This window comes from Pelobates fuscus, chromosome 6 (genome assembly GCF_036172605.1).
Source record: "Pelobates fuscus isolate aPelFus1 chromosome 6, aPelFus1.pri, whole genome shotgun sequence".
In the NCBI taxonomy this organism is placed as follows: domain Eukaryota; kingdom Metazoa; phylum Chordata; class Amphibia; order Anura; family Pelobatidae; genus Pelobates; species Pelobates fuscus.
Window position 1 is genome coordinate 329815 of NC_086322.1, and position 21453 is coordinate 351267.

General features: G+C 43.1%; 1 protein-coding gene across 10 annotated transcripts in view; it reads right to left on the minus strand.

Moving 5' to 3' along the window:
* LOXL3 (lysyl oxidase like 3) overlaps positions 1-21453 on the minus strand; it is a 337537-nt gene that overhangs the window by 112715 nt on the left and 203369 nt on the right. For all 10 annotated transcript variants that reach the window (XM_063457482.1, XM_063457481.1, XM_063457485.1 and 7 more), the window contains 2 exons: positions 19090-19306; positions 18043-18223 (listed from right to left, as the gene is read on the minus strand). In XM_063457482.1, coding sequence (XP_063313552.1) covers positions 18043-18223; positions 19090-19306 — 398 coding nt within the window. The remainder of the gene's footprint in view (positions 1-18042; positions 18224-19089; positions 19307-21453) is intronic.

The following is a 21453-nucleotide window of genomic DNA, read 5'->3' on the forward strand; positions in this document are numbered from 1 at the left end:
GACCTAATTAGTTTATTCATCAGATCTGACGAGAAAATAGGCATTAGGTCACATTTTGTAAGATTGGCCTGAAAAAATGATAGTTTGCCGTATGATTCCATTTAAGAGATTATGGCGGGAATAGTCTTAAGTGGGCTTGATATAGTGAAGAGAAGATCGTCTGCAAATGCTGTGACTTTATAAATTTGATTTTTGACTTGAATTCCCTGAATTAGGTTATTGTCTCGAATGCCCTGGAGGAAAGGTTCAAGAACTAGAATAAACAGTAGTGGGCAACCCTGTCTTGTGCCATTTGTTATATTCACTATTTTTGATAATTGACCATTGATTCTCAGTTTTGCTGTAGGTTTAGAGTATATCATATTGATCCACTCCAATCATCTGTCACCAAAGTTTAAGTATTTCAAAGTATGTTTCAATAGTGTCCAGTTAACTCTGTCGAAAGATTTTTCGGCATCAATGGCTAGTAGAGCACTTTGTGTCTTGTGTGTAAGGGCCCAATGGATAATGTTAATAATTTTTGTGGTATTGTTTTTAGCTTCCCTACCAATGACAAATCCAGCTTGATCGGGGTGAATAAGTGTCGGCATAATGGGTTTAAGTCTATTTTCCATAATTTTGGTCAGAATCTTTAGATCAATATTGATAAGAGAAATTGGTCTGTAATTACCACATATGGTTGCGTCTTTTCCCGGTTTCGGAATTATTGAGATGGTGGCCTCGAGAGCCGAGTTTGGGATATGGGATGCAATATGTGGCATGTTGTAAGCTGTAATAAAGGATTGTGCTAGAATGTATGATAAGTCTTTGTAGTATTTCCCTGTAAAGCCATCAGGACCTGGACTTTTACCTAGGGGAAGAGATTTGACTGTGGCGTAAAATTCCTCTGTAGTTATAGGGCTATCTAAGAATGCAATTTCATTACTTTAGTATGTTTAATTCTTGTCTTTAGAAATTCTAGTATATTTTCTGATGTAGGTTTTGTGTTTGAGAGGTTGTATAATTGGGAATAAAATTTATGGAAAGAGTCTAGAATGTCTGACATATGGCAAGAAAGGGTACCATCATCTTTTCTGATTTCTGAAATGAAGGAGGATTGTCTTTCTAATCGTATAGTATTAGCAAGAAGTTTACCTGCCTTGCCGCCTTGGGAGTAGTACATATTTTTCGTTAGAGATAGCTTGCGTTTGGCATGTAAGTGTAGAATAATTGTCAGCTCAGAGCGTTTGAAAGTAATTTGTGGTCATCTAATGAAAGAGATTGTTTGTGGGTGCATTCCAGTTGTTTAATGTCTTTGGTGAGTTGTTCTATTTTTCGTTCCCTATTCTTTTTAAGAATTGCCGCTGTTTTTATCAGTTCCCCTCTAATAACTGCTTTGTGTGCTTCCCATGTCATTATCGGAGTTGTGTCTGGATGGGTGTTTTCGATAAAGTAGTTTGATGCTAACTTTCGCAACCTGGTCAAGGTCTCCCCATCGTTCAGAATTAAGTCATTACGTTTCCATTGGGAGAAAGGTGCAGTCGCTGCTGGGATGGAGATAGTTAGTGTCATAGGGGCATGGTCTGACCATGTGATCGGGCCATAAGCAGAAGATTGTATGAGAGGAAGATATCTATGTTGTAGGAATATGGTGTCAATCCTAGAGTAGGTACCTGCGGGATGGGAGTAAAAGGAATAGTCTTTTTGTGTAGGGTGTACGGCTCTCCAACTGTCGTAAAATTGAGCCTCGGAGAGAGAGTTTTTAAATAGAATTCTTGTTTGAGATTGATAGTCTCTGGATTTGGAGGTGGTATCAAGATTCTCATCTAGAGGAATATTGAAGTCGCCTCCCATTATGAGAATTCCATCTTGAAACATTGTGAGTTTATTTAATATTTTTGTAAGGGAATGATTCTGTTTTTTGTTTGGAAGGTATATGTTCGCCAAAGTGAACTGAGTATTACCAATTTTGCCCCTAACGAACACAAATCTTCCGGAGTCATCTGCCAGATGTTCCTGATACGTGAAGGGTAAGTGCTGACCTATTAGAATTGCAACTCCTCGAGATTTGGACTCGGAGAAATGGCTAAAGTAACCCAATGGATAGTCTTTGTTGCGCAGTTTGGGGGGGGGAGTCTTTTCTAAAATGTGTTTCTTGTATAAACACTATATGCGCTTTGTTCCTCTTAAAGTCTGTAAGTGCAACGGATCGCTTTTCAGGGGTATTTAAACCTCTTGCATTTTGTGTAAGAATGTTTAAGGTAGTCATGATTACTTCGGTTGACTAAGATATTTGAGGGGAAATGTCAGTATTTCCCAAGAGTGGATTAGTAGTTATCTATAAGGTTGAGAGGTAGGGGAGTGAGGCGTGATTTGAAAAGGAATTATTTAGAACTCTTGGCTAGATTTCAGGTGTTATAAACTTGTTACATCCGTAGGATGTTACCTAGAGTGTCTGATTCAGTGAGTCTCTGGTAAGTCAAATCTAGTAGTCTCTTACCATGAGAGTCTGTGGAGTTTGAGGTAGGTTTACGATATCTTGGTTCTCCAGGGTACAGGTTGTCTCCCAAATGGTTCTTTTATAGAGTGCAGTGTGGTATATATAGTTATGCAATGAAAAATTAATACAATAAAATTAAAATACAACAATATATAACGTAGAGAAAAAAAAAGAGAAATAACTTATACTGTACAAGAATTATTAACAGTTTCTATCAGAATAGAAAGCTTTGCTAATTTGTGGATAGTATCTCAATGCTGGTGAGTTGAATCTCTGCTTGTTTGATAGCTAGGTATCTATTTGTCTCGCTAGAAGTGGTCTTAATAAGACCTAGTGGAAGGGAAAGACAAAGCGTAGGAGGGGGAAAATTTGAGAGGTTCAGGATGGAAGGGGTAAAACGGGAGGAGATAATACAGAAAAAAGGAGGGGAAGGTAGAATTGAGGTATGGGGAGGTTAGTATTGAGTTTCCCTTACGGGTATGTAGTTCAGTCTCGACGCTAGAGAAAGAACCAATGCGTATTAGGGGTCGTGAGTTTGCACTGGAGCTAAAGACCCAAGTTACAATCCAATTTCTTAGCTAGTTGTAGTGGAGAATAACAGCGTAGGTGCATTTTAATTCCCTCTCTAACTAGTGAGGAGTGAGGAGTTACTGTGAACCTATTCTAGGACTATGAAGGGGGGAAGAATAGTTCTGGTAGGCTGTGTTGGTTTTTTTTTTTTTTTATTTATAGGAGGAAATGTTGTGTAGGGTGATGGTAGGGGGAGGAAAGCTCTGAGCTTTTTAAGTCGAGTGTACTCGTATATATTAACCACAAGATTACCAAAGAGAACTTAGTAACTGATGTGTTTTGAATGAGGCATTGTCATATACCTTCAACGCAAGTATATAGTGATTTCCCTTAGAGTAGTAAGAACTATGTTAGATTAATCGCTGTTTACCAACTATCTATCTGGAGGGTCCCATGATTTCGCTAGTAACCGCCTCGGTAAGGCGCTATAAGGCATACTAACCTCAAATTATTTGGTATTTATTGTTTAACATAGAGTTATATTGCTATGGTTGGTAATGAGCGAGAAATGAACAAAATGGTTAGTGAGTCAATTTTCTCTACCAATTAAGATAGGTAATATCGATAGAAACTATTGTAGATCAACCAACAAGTTTTCAACATTTCTGGATTAGGAATTGTGGAGTAAACATAGCTCAGAGTAAAATCAATTTAAGATGTATATTAACATTAGTGCTAGATTCCTCTTAATGCAGTTTGTCTAGTGGAACTTTTACTGCTGGAATGTCTAAGATACGTTAACTTTGACAAACACGTGGTAATACAGAAGCATCTTACTACTATAGCATAGATTATTAATAATAATATTGTGTAGAATTTGACAATAACATGTCATTTAACCCCTTAAGGACCAAACTTCTGGAATAAAATGGAATGATGACGTGTCACACACGTCATGTGTCCTTAAGGGGTTAACTTACTACTGCAATATTAAGTCGGAAAAAACATGGTAAATAGTATCAGACAATTATACGACCTGTGGAGTTAAGTCCTCTTATGCCTCTATCAGAGTAGCTTGGAGGTGAGTAATAAGTGCGAACCGTGGGAAAGCAATTCCCCTGAAATAATAAGAGGATTGTCTCTGAAGACGATAAGATAGTCTCATAAGAAAATGTCTAGGTTCAGGTGAGTGGGATATGACGTTATTTAGGCCTGTTAGGTATGTGGTGAAGTTATTTTGTTGAGCTTCAGATAAAGCTTCTCACTAGCAGAGAGGTTGAAAAGTCCTCGATGAATATTTTGCGGTTATCAATTGGATCCGTTGTCTTGCGTGCGTTGCTTCCGTGGAGTGTTTTCTGTAGGGATTTTACCCTGCCTCTGGTTTGGAGAGAGAAATCTTTGGCCTGGACGTCTCTTCCTTGCTGGGGTAGACCATTTTTGTCGCTGAGTTGGATGGAGTGAGTCTTGATTAGGCGGCGGTGTATTCCAGTCTACAACGGTTGTGTTGGGGAGGTCTAGAGCTCGGAGGAAAGGTGTTACGTCTAGGAATGACGAGATAGAATGGATGATTCCTTTGATGGAGACAATTAGTGCAAAGGGAAATCCCCATCGATATCTAATATTTCTCTGTCGGAGCAATTCTGTAACCGGTTTTAGGGCCCTTCTAGCTTGAAGGGTATACCAGGACAAGTCGGGAAATATTTGTATAGGATTGCCATGAAAGAGCAGAGGTTGTGTCATGTCTCTAATGGCTTTAACTATATTATCCTTAACATTGTAGTAGTGTAATCTACAGATAATGTCTCTTGGTGAGTCCTGTGATAGACCTCTCGGACGAAGAGATCTATGGGCTCTATCTAGCAGGATTAGATTGTCTGCAGGGGAATCTAATATTAGGTTGAAGAGTTCAGAAAGCATTAGAGTTATATCCTCACCTTGGGCCTCCGGTATCCCTCTGATTCGTAAGTTATTTCTTCTTCCCCTATTGTCGAGATCATCGATATGTCTCTGGGAAGATGCCCAATTTAAAATTTGTGAGTCTAGGGTTGTTGCAATGTTAGTAATTTGAGCTTGCATTACATCCTTTTCTTCTTCCAGATCTGAGACCCGTAGATTAAGCTGTTGGACGTCGGTGCCCATCTCTTCCAGTTTGGATTGGAAGGAGGACTCTATTTTCCCCAGCGTTTGTTGAATCTGCTGGATATCGGCCTTCGATGGTAAGTTTTTAATCAATATTCTGATGTCTGTTTCATCTTGTTTGTCCGTTGGTTGTGAGTTTTCGGAATAGCAAGGGCTACGTGACAGGGAATCCGAAGGAGATTCCGTGTCCGCCATATTCGAGGTCGCGGCCGCGGCCTCAGACATGCGGTCCGAGTTGTCTTTGAAATAACGGGTTAATGATCCCGATTTAGTTGAGAGCGTCTTCCCTGAATTACCTTGAGGGTTTTTTTGCTGTTTAGGGTTGCCCATGGTTTGAGATTTTCTCCGATTGCTGTGGATTAACTTTGGGTCAGGAGCAGAGGGATTAATGTGCGTCCATTAAGCTCGGCAGTTAGCCACGCCCCGATGCCTGTTGATTTTCATTGACGCTATGACGGTTGATTTTCACTGACGCAATGTCAGTTGATTTTCATTGACGCTATGCCTATTGATTTTTATTGACGCTATGCCTATTGATTTTTACTAATGCTATGTCGGTTGATTTTCACAGCATTGGTACTATCCTTAGCAGCCATGAGTGACGGGCGAAAAAGGCTAAGTGGAGCAGGTTACTGAAAAAAAATCAAAAATTAGGCGTGAAAAACAAGCCAGGGAGTTTGAACAGACAGGAAAAATTAAACTATTTTTCTCAAAACCTGTGGCTTCTTCTAATACTGAGCAGGGTGAGGAGGTAGTTGAAGATTTAACTGCTGACACCTGTGAAACTGATGTACTTGCTACATGCAGTTATGCTACTTCACTAGCTACCAGTAGTACTAGGATTGCCAGAGAAACGGAGACTTCTGAATCAGGTCCTTCGAGTTCAGTAGAATTTGATGATCCTGTTATACAAATAGGAGTGAGCTCTGAACCTGCTGAATGGGTTTTAAATGATTGCACCAGAGACCATGTGGCTAAACATGGAATAATTCAAAATGAGAATCTGGACTTTACACAGTCGAGAAGGCTTTATGCTGACCATTCTAGATTGCTAACCAAACACCTTTTTGAAAAAGAAAACTTTAATGGAGAGAAACAAAAAAGGAGCTATTTGGTTTACTCCAAAAGCAAAGGAGTAGTGTTTTGTGCCCCATGTCGTTTGTTTGGTGGCAAATCCCAGTTGGCAGAAAGTGGCTTCAATGACTGGAAAAATGGCACGGCTCGATTAAATGAGCACGAGCGTTCAGCTGAACACAAATCCTGCGTGCTATGTTTAAAATCAAGAGCATGTACACTGGGGAGAATTGATGAAAGTCTTACCAAGCAGCGGTCTGATGAAATTCAATATTGGAGAAATGTTTTAAAAAGAGTTGTTGCTGCAGTTAAGGCACTTGGCACTCGAGGACTTGCTTTCAGAGGGAAAGATGACCGTTTGGGTTCCACACACAACGGAAACTACATGATGATGTTGGAATTCCTGTCAGAATTTGACCCATTTATAGCAGAACACATTGCCAATTACGGCAATGCAGGAAAAGGAGTCACATCTTACCTCTCATTCACTACATGTGAGCAGTTTATTCAGCTTATGGCAGATTCTGTTACAAAGCAGATAGTTAAGGAGGCAAAGGCTGCTAAATATTACTCTATCAGTGTTGATTCAACACCTGATAGCTCCCACACGGATCAGCTGGCCTTCATCTTAAGGTATGTCAAGGAAGATGGCTTACCGGTTGAGAGCTTTCTACGTTTTATTCCAAATCCTGGACATAAATCAGAACAACTGGCTGAAGTGGTCCTCACCACTCTGAAGTCATATGATCTTGATATTTCCAACTGTCGTGGTCAATCATATGACAATGCAAGCAATATGTCTGGCCGTTATAGAGGATTGCAAGCAAGAATTCTGGAAAGAAACCCACTTGCTGTGTATATTCCATGCTCTGCACACTCTTTAAATTTAGTAGGGAAGCATGCTGCTGAAAGTTGTCCAGAAGCCTGTTCATTCTTTGGTCTCCTACAATACCTTTACATTTTTTTTACTGCTTCCACTCACAGATGGGAGATTTTACAAGAACATCTATCATCTGTGCCAAACACTCTAGCGGTCAAGAGATTATCTGACACATGGTGGTCAGCCAGGGAAGATGCCTGTCGAAGCTTGAATCGAGATTGGACTCAAGTAATCGAAGCCTTAACAAAAATTAAGGAAAATACCGCTGAGGCACCAGGAACATGCAAGGAAGCTGAAGGTCTTCTGAATAAAATACGACGTCTGGAGACTGCACTTATGAGTGGTTTGTGGGGTACTATCCTGGATAGATTTGGTGCAGTTAGCAAAAAACTCCAAAGCATTGATGTTGGAATTGTAGGGGAGCGGTATGAGTCACTGATCCAGTTTTTTTTCTAGAAACCAGAGATATATTCCCGACTTTCGAAGCTGCTGCAATGGAAAAATCAGTTGTGAAAGGATTATGAGACTAAGAGGAAAGGTGCACAAGCAAGGAAAGGTTCAGCAACTTCCAGCAAGACACAGGCAGAGGAAGCCCAAGAACATTTTCGCATTAACACCTTTTATGTTATTTGTGACAACTTGGTTGCTGAACTTATGAGAAGAAAAACAGCATATGACTTGGAAAGTTTAAATTCATTACTGATTTATCAAAAACTGAGCCATCAGCAATATCACAGCATGCAAACAACCTTTGTTCTTCTTACAGCAAAGACTTGGAACAGGAGTGTTTTGTTGATGAGTGCCTCCACTTTCGTTCATACCTAATATGCTCTTCTGCAGAAGATACCTCTGTTCTGGCGATGTCCCGAATGATAAGAGAGAGGATTGCAAAGTATTTATTTAAATGTGGACATTGCTCTCAGAATGTTTTTGTGTACTGCAGCAACGGACTGCTCAGCTGAGCGTTCTTTCTCGACTTTGAAGCGAGTGAAGAACTACTTGCGAACCAGAATGGGGGAGGAAAGATTGAACTCCCTGGCAGTGTTGGCAATAGAGTCTGAACTCACAAAATCTTTGGACTATGAAGAGCTCATCAACAGCTTTGCCACACAGAGAGTTTGGCTTTAGTTTACAAAAATGATTTAGATCCAATAGTCTAATATTCAACAGTTTGCACTTATTTAAGTCAGAAATGTTTACAGTTTTATTTGTTGTATTCAACAAGTTGCATTTCAGTTTAATATATTTATATATTTTTCATTAAAGTTAATAAAAACCTCATGGTGTCAGTTTCAGGATGGATTGATTGATGTAAGTAAATGGCGTGTGAAAGTCTGTGCTATGGCTGAAGTAGTGTAATAGACTGGATGTGTTGATATGTCCAGTGGCATTGTCTTGTATGAATGATACATGGTGTCTGCATGTCCAGTAACAGCTGTTGAAGCCTCGGTGCTGTTACTGCTCATGTGGACTGACCACGTGCTAATTCAAACAATTTGAGTGTCTGTGATCAATATAGTATAGTTGACCTGGATGACTGATATTTGTAAAGTGGTTGAATTTACACTTTATATTATTATATGTAAAGATTCTCTTAAAATAATAGATGCAACATTTGGTACAGAAAACACAAAATATTGGCCCTCGTTATTCACGAATACAGAAAGGAAGATGTGAAGCTCTAACAGGAGAGGGTGGAGCCTAAAGAGGAAGGGGTGGGGTTTGCACAGGAAGGGGTGACTCTTAAACAGAAAGGGGTTTATCCTTGACAGGAAGGGGTGGGTCAAATTCATATTAGGGGGGTGCCTGAGTTTAGTCTCGCCTAGGGCAGCACAAAACCAAGATACACCACTGGGAGTATACAAAGTATGGCAATCCCCAGTGTGAATATAGCAGTTCCCTACAAACACAAGACAAGGCTACGTATTGAGGGTTAAGCAGAACTCTGGTTTAATGAGCACAAAGGCATTCCTTATATACACATTTTCCCCACAAGGTTATCACCCACGTGGACCTTGTGGAGCACAGGACACAAAGTCACTAAACCAATAGAAACAATAATTAACATAGTAACACTTCCACATACAGTCAGCAAGCCATCCCCTCTGCCTGTGATATAATTAAGCTAGCTAATGGAATAGCTTAATTATCCACAGGCAGAAAAAACATACATTGGTAGATCCCCCTAGCAGCCGTCACCCCATTTGGTCTGTACCAGTTCAAGGTAATGCCATTTGGGATGAAGAGAGCCCCAACCACTTTCCAAAGGATGCTGGATCGGTTGTTGGACGATGGCCAGGACTATGCCTGTGCATACCTGGGCGATATCACCATATACATGTAGGAGCTGTACTAGACCGGATTAGGGAGGCCGGATTAACTATAACTCAGCAAGTGCCACCTAGAGTTGGCAGAAGTACAGTACCTGGGACACCGGGTGGGGTGTGGGAAGCAAAAGCCTGGGCCAGCCAAGGTTGAGGCAGTAGATAGTTGGCCCGTCCCCGCCTAAGACCCAGGTGATGTCTTTTCCTAGGGACAGCTGGCTATTATAGAAAGTTTGTCCCCAATTACATTGCCCTGGCCAAGCCCCTCACAGACTTGACCCGCAAATGACTTGTCAAGAAAGGTAGCATGGACCCCAGAGTGTAAGCAGGCATTACAAGCCCTTAAGGACGCATTGGTAAATGCCCCTGTCCTGGCTGCTGCTAATCTGAAAAAACCTCTCTCGTTCACAGAGATGCCTCCATGTTTGGATTAGGAGCGGTGCTGAACCAGGTCGGAGACGATCCAGTAGCTTACCTCAGCAGGAAGTTATTGCCCCAGGAGGTGAGCAACGCTGCCATTGAGAAGGAATGCATGGCGGTGGTGTGGGCACTCAAGAAGCTACAGCCTTACCTCTATGGACAGCAATTCCCCCTGCTCACGGATCACAACCCGTTGATGTGGCTTAACTGGGTCTTGGTAGACAATGCCCTATCCATTTCAGACCCAGTAAGCAAAATGCGAATGATGACGGGTTGTCCTGACAGACTGCCCTAGAGAAGTGATCCATGAGCACTCGCCCGGACATCCCCAAACCGATCCGTTGGGATCAGACTGTGTATGCCGGCTTGTTGTTAAGGGGGAGCTGTGTAGCAGGACCATTGGCGGTCCGTGAATTGCCCTCTTCTATATTCGTAGATTCACTATTATAAATTATGTATTACCCCTTCCCTTCCCAGGGCACGGAGCGCCTAAGTGTCCCCACTGTATGTACTATGTTTTAATGTGTGTAACTATTGTCCAGTTGGTATCTCACAGAGCGGGAGATGTTATCTGTTGTAACACATCCCCCACCAGCCTGGGACTGAGTAATTTGTACTCAATGAATGGAGACCCTCTGTGGGCGTTTGTGCATAAAAGAAGCCTGTTTTCAATAAAGATTATCAGAATTGTACCTCCAGAACTGTGTCTCGTCCCGTTACTGGGGGGATATGGGTCTCTTTGTATTTTAAATGGTTCCTAATCGGCAGAAGTTAGAGGAAGAAAACTGTTGGGTTACCAGGTGGTCCGCTACAATGCATTTAAAAATTGAGACAGAATCAAATCTTTAAGGTAGCATATATGTATTAATTGGTCAAATGCCTTTTCGGTCAAAAATAATGTGGGTGTCACGGCAAGGGTACATAATTCATTGTTGCACTATAGAATATTGCTATTTAATATAACTTGTGTAGTGCATCAATATTTTGGCCCCTGGGTAGAGGACACATGGCAGAGAGAAATTGCTCTTTTGATGAAAAGGGGCTTCTGCAAAGTGTGAAAAAGATTGCCTTTTAGATCTATCAAAGGCCCTGAAAGGTGAGACATTTTACACTTGAGCTGCCTGCATGTCTAGTTTCAATGTAAACTAACTGACTTTGACCATATGGCCTGAAACTCTCAATTGATAGTTCAATCCTTTAATATGTTAATGGTCATTAGCCTTGTTCTAGTATCATATCCAGGAAGGAAAAAACATTCATATTTACCCCACAGAATAATAATTTACCCTCATTTTTGTTATATTTGGAATGTGACAACCACCATCTTCTAAACAAGCCCAAACATGAGTGGCCTGACTTGACCATAGGGGAAGGAATTGTGATGTCAATCCTATTAGATTGAGGGTGGGGCGTGGATTGGGAAAATAACAAATTCATGGATTATTTCTTTATTATTTCTGTGGCAGGTACATAAAAGAAGATAGAGCCAAATGTTTCCATTTGGATTGACGTTGGTCTGGAACAATGGAGATGGTCACCCATTATTTCTATAGGTACGCCTTAACTCCACACCTGGGCAAGACTTGATAATCCACATGGTGCATATCCAATAATTTGGAGGGGTGTTGGTGTACTTGCTTGGGGCCAAGACCCAATTTTGAGTGAATCACCATAATCCTTCCTTGCCAGAGACCCCCTGGGCAGACATTTTACTTAGAAAACCTAAGTAAGTCTGTGTTTTATCCTTTTTGTTTTTATCTGTTGTTGTTGTAAATCAAGCATGTCAAACTCATGGCCCACGGGCCCCATGCGGTCCACAAGGACCATCTTTGTGGCCCGGCGAGCCACGAGTACATGCTGGTGTTATAGCAGAGTAGGCACCTGCTTTACCCACATTGCAGGTGCCTACTCTGCTAACACTTACCCGGCCGGGGAGGATGGGACGGTGGATGCAGCAAAGGAGCTCAGCCTTCCTGCTCCAACCTGCTCCCTCCCGCGCACCTTCTGAAGTGAAGAGGGGCGCCGGAATATGACGTCCAATACCGGCACTCTGTATCACCAAACCACGCGACGGAGCAGTGAGGAGCAGGAAGGGCCCCAGGGAGAGGCCCCACATCGGCTCCATAAGGTAAGGAGCAGTAAAAAAAAAAGTATGTGTGTGCAAGAATGTGTAAGTGCGTGTGTCTGTCAGTGTGTCTGTCTGTCAGTGTATGTGTCTGTCTGTCAGTGTGTGTGTGTGTGTGTGTGTGTGTCTGTCAGTCAGTCAATACAATACAATACAATACAAGCCCCTCCCAGGAATCTCTGGGCCTGGGAGATAATGGAGTTCAAGACTGTTACGCTAATTATCTCCCAGGAACAGAGAGCCCAACACAAAACATAAAAGAACCCCAAAACATAATAAAAACATACAGTAACCCCACATGCAGTATAGGGGGAAACACCGCCAAAGTTCTGATTGGCTGCACATATGGTCCTAGCCCCAAACAGTTCCAAAGCAACTTTCGGAAGCTCCAGCGGGCAAAATTTAAGGTGCTCCGTCTTGCTCCCAGGGAGCGTTTGTTCCTCTTAGTCTCAGGCACCTTCCCTCCAAAATGTGCTCTCCTGGCAGGTTGCCAGTGGTTCAAAACAATGGACCAAGTTGCCAGAGAACCGCCAGAGAAAAGGTCACCTAGCTGAAAACAGTTCCATAAGATTCACAGCTAGTGCACACGAAGTTCTCATGACGAAATTAGTTCCATAGCGGTCATGGCTAAGTACCGGTGAGGACAGTTTGTGGATTTATTCATGCAAACGGCCGCCAGGGAGCTAACATTAAGTTCAATTTGTGAGAATGGAAAGTTCCGAACCAGGGGCACAGAGGGAAAGCTGTTAAGGGGTGGCTGTGCAAGGTAACTCTCGAACAGGGTCTCCGACCCGGACCATAGTCTGAGGGCAGCAGGGCAAGCTTCCACACTCCTTCAGGAGTTTGTGGCAAACGTCTGTGGAAAAGAGCGTTTGTCACATGTTCATTAACAAATTACCTCATTCCTTATCTTTGCTATATTGGATCTACAAGTATTGGTATAATCACCCTATTTCATACATCAAATATAGTTCAAAATTCATTGTGATGGACTATATTGTCACTACCTTATATCCTTATAGCTATAACACTTAAAGGGAAACTCCAGTGCCAGGAAAACAATCCGTTTTCCTGGCACTGGAGGGTCCCTCTCCCTCCCACCCACCAATCCCCAGTTACTGAAGGGGTGAAAACCCCTTCAGTCACTTACCTGAGGCAGCGGCGATGTCCCTCGTCGCTGCCTCCTCCTCCGCGCCGCTCCTCCGTGCCGCTCATCCGATTTCAATCTATGCAGGATAAAACCTCACTGCTAGCCACAATCAGGGGGAAAACCCCATTAACTTTTGAAGGCGCAATCATTAAGGTGTTTCCAGACCTCACGGAAGGTACACTCTCCTGGCGCAGAACACTACAACCGCAACTGCAACGCTACGCAAAGCGGACATAGCATACAAATGGGGGAACCCAAGAATGGTTATTTTTACCCACAACGGAGTCACACACAAAGCCCATAACCCACGAGAACTAGAGGCTCACGTACGTTCATGCCACTGTTAATCCTATGTTTAACTATGCAAGCACGCTGTTGTGGTGTCTGACTATGCTTTGTAATAACCTGCACGACAAAAATAAAGAATTAAAAAAAAAAAAAAAGTTAGCTGGCGGTCTCTTTTTGACCGACCGCATTCACATTTTCATGCCCAAAACAGTTCCATAGATTTGGGCTGTGCGGTCGGTCTATTTCAGGCTGAAAACATCGCCGTATGCAAAATCATTGTGGGAGAAGGTAAGGCTCAGCGGTGTTCGCAGAACTGTGTAGCCGATTTCAGTTCCATGAATTTGGCTCCACACACCGCTGACCGCATTGAATACAAAAAGGATGGCCACCGCCACGTGTTTGTTTGCCCGAACGGCGGCCCCCCAGCGTTCGGCAATTTAACTACAGCAGGCTCCCAGCCTGGGTGGTAAATTGCCTGCACACTTCCAGTTCTGGGTGGTCCGCCTGTGCAGTGAATGGCTCGGTAAGCCCCAATTACCGAACCATAAGGGAAAAAGCCATTTAAAAGTTATTTTCAAAGTCTGGGGACCTGGGGACACAGTCTTAAAGGGGCCTTGTCCCAAATAGGTCTGGGGACACAGATTTAAAGGGGCATTGTCCCAAATTTTCTCCATGCCCCAAAATGGTTCTTAAAGGGCTAGCAGCACCAAACAAATCCAATATGCCCAAATTTTGTACTTAAAGGCCACATCTTCCCGGGACCATAATCACTGGGTAGGAGGCGGGCCAGCAGCCCCCTCCAAGAATACATGGCAAACTCCATTAAAGGGGTGAGTTTGCTACATCGACATCATAGGTCCCCTAGCCAAGCCTAGTCCCTCTGGGAAGAAGTACATTCTGACCATCGTGGACTACGCGACTCGGTCCCTGTGTCCTGTTAGTATCTGCCAGAGCGGGAGAGTGTAATCTGTTTCCCAGCCCCTTCCTGTATGTGTTTTGTGTTGTGCTGGATGGAGACCACCTGTGGGGGTCTGTGCATAAAAAGCTGTGTGCCCAGTAAACATTGTCAAACGTTGTATCCTCGAACTGTGTCCCGCCCTGTTACTGGGGAAATGGATCTTACCTGCTCTAACCAAAGGGGATAAATAGCCAGGTTACTCAGGTCCCGCTACAGAGAACTTATTGGAACGTCTGACCATTCCATTGTCATTCTTCCAAGTTGAGGTTTGGTTGTGATTTGTTCATTATTTGCACTTTCTTTGCATATAAAATTCCAGGATTGCAGTATTTTCCAGACATGCAGCATGGCATTCCTCCAGATTAATCATTTTGTTGGGTAACCCCAGCAATATGAGAAAGTGTGCGCTCAGGCACTGTCCCTTCTGAAAATGTTCTTTCCAATGTGCAGACAGATAAATCTGCATATAGCGATATTGCTTGGAATGGTTCAGGAAAGGTTTTCCATTTTCTTGCAGACTGCATTAATTTTTCTTTCGTTTGGAAAAAGTGAAGCCGAATTATTGTATTTTTCGGGATACAGTCTAGCAGATTTCTGGGCTTTGACAAATTGTGCACTCTGTCCAAATGCCATTCTTTTTCTGGCAGTTTAGGAACCACAGTTTTAAGCAGAGCTTTGAGATAAGATGACAGGTCATCCTCTATAACAGTTTGGTATTCCTCTGATCCTCACGTTGTTGCGGCATACTCTGTCTTCTACGTCAGTGTGGTAAATGCTCCTTTGTCATGAACATAAAAGTACTCCAAAACATAATAAAAACATTAAAAAAAAAAAAATAGCCCTGATCTGATCATCCAAGTTCTCCAAATAGCGCTCAGATCCATGCAGTGTAGGGGAAACACCACCATGTTAAAGTTCTGACCGGCCGCACACGTGGTTCTATGCCCAAAAGTTCCAGGGGGTTTGGTGCTTTTGATGGTCAACTTTTGGGAGCTCCTGCTCTGCCTGTCTCTCAGGTAGCGTTTGATCCCCTTAGTCTCAGGCACCTTCCCTCCAAAAAGCGCTCTACTAGCGGATTTGCTTCAAAACCCAGACCAAGTTGTCCGGGAACCGCACAGTCACCTCATGCCAAAAACAGTCCCATACGATTCATGGCTAAGTCCCGCTGAGGTGATCGGGGACCCACAAAGTCCTAATTTTAGTTCCATAGCGATTGCTATGGACTAAGGACCATTCGTGGGTTTGGTTCATGCGAACGGCCGGCAGGGAACTAGCATTCGGTTTCATCCGTGAGAAAGGAAAACCTAGGGAAATGGCGGCTGGGCAGGGTAACTCCCAAACTGTGTCTCTGACGTGGACCATAGCCGGTGGGCAGGAGGCCATCTTCCACACTCCTCCAGGAGTCTGTAACAAATGTTTGTGTGAAGGAGCGCTTGTCACAACCCTAGAGGACTTTGGGGTTCCCGTTCATCTTGGTCCGGTGTTGTGATTCCCTTGCTGACCTGCCAGGAGAGCACTTTTTTGGAGGGTAGGAGTTCGAGACTGTGAGGAACAATTGTTCCCTGAGAGCCAGGAGGAGCACTTCGAATTTCATGCGCAGAAGCCCCAGACAGTTGACCGGCCAAAGCACAATATACTCTGGAACTATTTTGTGCATGGACCACGTGTGCAGCCGTTCAGAACTTTACCCCGGTGGTGATTTCACTACACTGGATGGATCTGAGTGCTATTTGGACAACTTGAGCCCTCAGACCAGGGCTATTTGAGGATATAGGACAGTTATGTTTTAACTATGTTTTGTTAAACTTTTCGGTTTGTTTGTCTCTCTGTATCTGGGAGATAATTAACTTACCAGTCCTTGACTCCGTTATCTACCAGACATAGAGGTCTGATCGGGGATTGAATTGTATTGTATGGAGACACCATGCTGGGGTTCTGTGCATAAAATGCAGAGTTTTGCTGAATAATGTCAGTTGTACTTCCAAAAATGTAGGTAGTCCAGTTACTGAGGGGTGGGGGGAGGGAATAGAGCTATTTTCACTACCCTGTTCCAGGAAGGAGAAGTGCCAGGAGGACCCCAATCGAGCCCTGGCGACTGGGGCAGCTATGTTTGCTAGCTTGAATGTCTTTCAGTCCCCCTCTACTTGGAATAGTTTTAGCTTTCGCCGTTAGTTTAAAACTATTGGAGGTAGTTCTGTCTTTTAGACTGCATTTTGGCACTTTATCAAAGTTACACTTTTCTGATATTCAATACAAACCATTGTCTGGAACCTTTTCAAGTGAGTTTGCCACGAGATCTTGGAGGGGCCTGCTTGCCAGCCTCCAGCCCACAGACTATGGGCCCTGCAGGGAAACCTGTAAAAGACTACTGGACTTGACCAACTGTTAGCACTGATTTCCCTTTGAACTGTTTTGGGCATGGGGCCATGCTTGCGGTCAGTGAAAACTATGACTTCCAGGAAATTCCTGAAACCCTGAACTGATCTGGGTGATTTTTAGATATGTTGTTCACCCAGATCGGGGCTATCACGGGATGTTTATGGGGTTTTGTGTGTTTTTAAGGAACTTTTGGGGGTTTCATAAAATTGTATGTTTTTTCTGTGCTTGGAGATAATTAGGTTAGATTAGTACAGTTCCTGATTCAATTATCTCCCAAGCACAGAGGAGGGATTCTATTGTTTGTGTATGGGAGTGTCTCACTGTATGACTATGTTTTTATTGGTTGATCACTTTGTGCCCAACAAGGTCCACCTGGGAGTGTTGGGAAACTTGCATAAAAGGCCAGTGCGCCTCCATTAAAAGCTATTCCAGCTTATACTCCAAAACTGTGTGTCGTCCTGTTATTGGAGGGAAATAAGATTTTGCTCCTGTGTCTGCTGTTCCAGCTTGCAGGAGATTCAACAGGGAAAGTCCTTGTGAGGACCAGAGCTAATTCCCCATTCGGTTCAAGAGCTCCCTGGACTGAGTGTCGTCCAGTGCCTGGGTGTATCAGAGCTCCAGGAAGGAGGTGGCGGTTCCAGGACCCCAGTCAAGCCAAGGAGACTGAGGGCAAGAGTGCTGAGGTTTTACCCACTGTTCCAGCTAGGAAGCGGTCCTTTGGCGGAGGTACCCAGTTGGGGTACCAGGTGATCCGTTACCCTGTTCATAAACATGGACTATACATAGGACACAAGGTCACACATTTAGACTGGAAGAAAGGAGATTGGGTATAAGGCAAAGTAAAGGTTTTGTTTTGTTTTTACAGTAAGAACAATAAGGATGTTGAATTCTCTGCCTGAACAGGTGGTTTTATCAGAGTCTATACAGATGTTTAAATGGCAATTGGATAAATATTTACAAAAACATAATATACAGTGATATCATTTTTAGTTAGTAGGGTAATAGCTTCTTGACCCACGGAGATATTAGACTGCCATTTTGGGGTCAAGAAGGAACTTTTTTCCTAGTTTGTTAATTGGAAGCGCATCAGACTGGTTTTTTTTGCCATCTTTTGGAACAACCGCAAAAACAAATGTGAGAAAGGGTGAACTTGGAGGCATGTCTCCTTTCAGCTACGTAACTATGTAAGTTGAATAGAGATGGTTAGAGGGGAGATATAGAAGGGTATAGTTAGTATATTTAATGCAAAGCTGTTCAGATGTCTGAGAGGAGAATAGGTAAACCTACTAAAGACGTAGTAATATCGAACATCTTACCTTGACCCATACGAGCTCCAGTCAGAGCCTCCTTGGCACTCCCAAAACCCAATTCTCGACACACCACACTCGCTGCCTGAAGGTCCCATCGATCATCACAAACTGTCCCCCATTGACCATTTTTTAGGATCTCCACACGCCCTTCTCCGGGACGTGATCCACCCTTAAGCCTGATAGTCTCCTGTGAAAATACAAAAATCTGCCTGAGGACTTAATCTGGGCTAAATGTTGGTGCCATTAAAATTTACTCTAACTAGTGAAGCATGGTGTCACCAGGGATGGTGTGATGGTGGAGCAATGAGATTATATTATTCTTCATCAGGTTCAGTGGAATGCTGATGTTTTGTGGATATGCCTTGGTCCATGAGGAATGTACTGGAGTCAAACACAAGTTTTGGAAATACATTGTTCAGACCATGTCTGTGCAATCTTTGGTTTTGTAATGAAATCATGATCAAATGCTACAAATCCAATCGATTTGCCCACTGACAGAACTAGCAGACAGTGGGCAAACAAGTAAAAAAACAAATTAATAAACTGCATATGGGAATCAATATTTATTATGCCATATTCCCCCAGCTGCCACGTAATATGGTTTAGTTTTGATATGCAGTGGAAATTCGGTAATTTTTACCAGAATTTGGCCAGATGGACAGCGTTTAGAGAATAACCCCGTGTATTCAAAGTGAAATTAAAATTTGACACAAAAACATTTAGCCTAGCTAAATGTTTCCAATGTATCTACTTTGGCCGGTAACTTGAAATTGACTTTGAATTACCAACAATTGTCATTTTAGTATGTACAATAATTTTATTGTTGGAAGTCATGCAAATAATATCCGTACATTTGCCTTGCACATTGTTTATCACTATTTTTGTTGTACAACACTGAAGTGGTCATGGTTTTTGGTACCCTAACCCTTTAACTACATTCCTTTTCACTGATGATGTCAGCAGCTCCCCCTGCTGGAGGCTCTACATTGCTTTATTACAAAGTGCCACCAAGAATGGAAAATATGGAATAAATTGTGGCAAGATAAGACTAACCTCCCTCTGGGCGGTCACTTTTTTCTTTTTATTGGATAGAAGTGATGAGGAAATTGCATGTCCCATACTACAGCTCACTACAACTGGAGAGCCATCACATGTGCTGGAGCTGTTCACTTTGTAGAAGTCCATAGGGCAGAGAGACAGGTGGACCTCAGAACCGGTACACTGCACAGAGTGCAGGCGGAAAGCTGGTTTCTGCCGCTCTAGATACAATCTATGGAAGAAAAATGGCAAACAGATAACAGAAAGGAACGAGCAAAGATTTTAAACACTGATGAAAAATAGTGCAGAGCAAAGAAAATCATACATGAAATGCGGGGGCAGAGCGCGGATTGCGGGCCGGGTTGAAGAGCATGGAGGGTGAGCAAAGGGCAGAGTGCACTGAGAGGACAAAGCTCAGAGTACAATGAGATCAGAGTACTGTAAATGCATGCAGATCATATTCTGTACAAGATACCATGTTTGGCACACTTTGCTCCACATGCCTCCACTCTCACCACCACAGAAACCCACCACACTCCGCCAATACACTGCTCTGCAAGAAACCAGCTCCCACCACAGTCGCCGCCACAGAAACCCACCACACTCCGCCAATACACTGCTCTGCAAGAAACCAGCTCCCACCACAGTCACCGCCACAGAAACCCACCACACTCCGCCAATACACTGCTCTGCAAACCACCAGCTCCCACCACAGAAACCCACCACACTCCGTCAATACACTGCTCTGCAAGCCACCAGCTCCCGCCACAGAAACCCACTGTGGCGAAAGTAACCTCGCCATTTGTACTTGGAGAGGCCTGCTTGCCAGCCTCTTGCCCTGTGACTATGGCCCCTGGGATATATTGCCCTTTAAAAACACTATTTGGGCATATTGGATTTTAAAGGCACTGTTTCTGCCCCTTGGACTTTTAACTGGATATGTTGTTCATCCAGATCGGTCCTGTTTTATGGACTTAGTTTGACTGTTTTATTCCCCTCCTAGAACACCAGTTAAACCCTCCAGGCACCCAGACCACTTCTGCCCATTGGAGTGGTCAGGGGCGGATTAAGAGCCCAGTGGGCCTGGTGCTGACAATTATGAGGGGCCTAAGTACAGAATCTTATCGACCAAAAACACTAAAACAGACATACCTCCCAAGCATTATGTATCTGGTGGAGATGTTGCCGGAGGGAAACTCATAGGATGCAGCTTTAGAAGATTCTCTTAAAATGTGCTAAACTATCTCTATAAATGATGCTTTCATCTTTCAAGTAAATCCATACTACCTAACAGCAGTGTCAAGCGAAGCAGTAAGTCAATGGGCGGTGTAAAAGGGCGGGCCAGTGACGCGGATCATGTAACCAGAACTTCCGAAAGGGCCGAACATGCCCAAAAAGGAGGCGTGTCTGCCCAAAGAATTGGAAGTCTAGTCTAGCATGAATACATGTCAGGCTGCCTGCCAATCATGCATGCTGGCCAACAGCTTCCTGAGCTTGGCATAAATGCATCTAATGATGCGCTATCTCTATGCTTTCTAAGGACTAGTATTCGCTGGTCCACTTCTATCCTAACCTTCTTACTAGAAGGAAGAAGCTCCTGGTATACAGTCTGAGACAGAGAAAAGGTGGATGTAGTGAGTGTATTATTTATTTATTTATTTATTAAAAATTCTTAAACGCAGTCTTATTACCCATAGGGTCTCGATGCGCATACCAGCAATAAAACAGACAAAACAATATCCAGCAAACAACAGCATTATAATCACATGCATTTGAACCAGGTTAGAAGAAAGGGAACATGGCACAGTGAGACCAAAGTCAGCATTACCTTAACTAATTTCATTTCAGTTAGTCCACACAAGTTTTGTTCCTCTACATCCCTCTTAAGTTTCCATTAGTGATGTCCTGAACGGTTCGCTGGCGAATAGTTCCTGGCGAACATAGCATGTTCGCGTCCACCACCGCGGGCGAACACATGCGATGTTTGGTCCGCCCCCTATTCTTTATCATTGAGTAAACTTTGATCCTGTACCTCGGTTTAGGGCATTTTGGTCGCATGCATTTTGGTCGCATGCATTTTGGTCGAGGCAATCTGGTCGCCATGCATTTTGGTCGCATGGCATTGTGATTGCATGCATTTTTGTCGCCATTTTTACCATAAAAAAAAATATTTTTTTTATTGGTTTTGAACACATTTTAAGGTTGAATATAGTTAGGGAAGTAGTTTTGACCCTATAATTAATTTTGATTGTTTCAGAATTTAAATAAAAAAAAAACTACACATTTACTCCCCTTTCCCCTTATTACCTTACTTTGCAGGGGGGAAGAGGGAGCAAGCTGCTGATCATCCCTGGTGATCCAGTGGGCTAGTGATGTGGT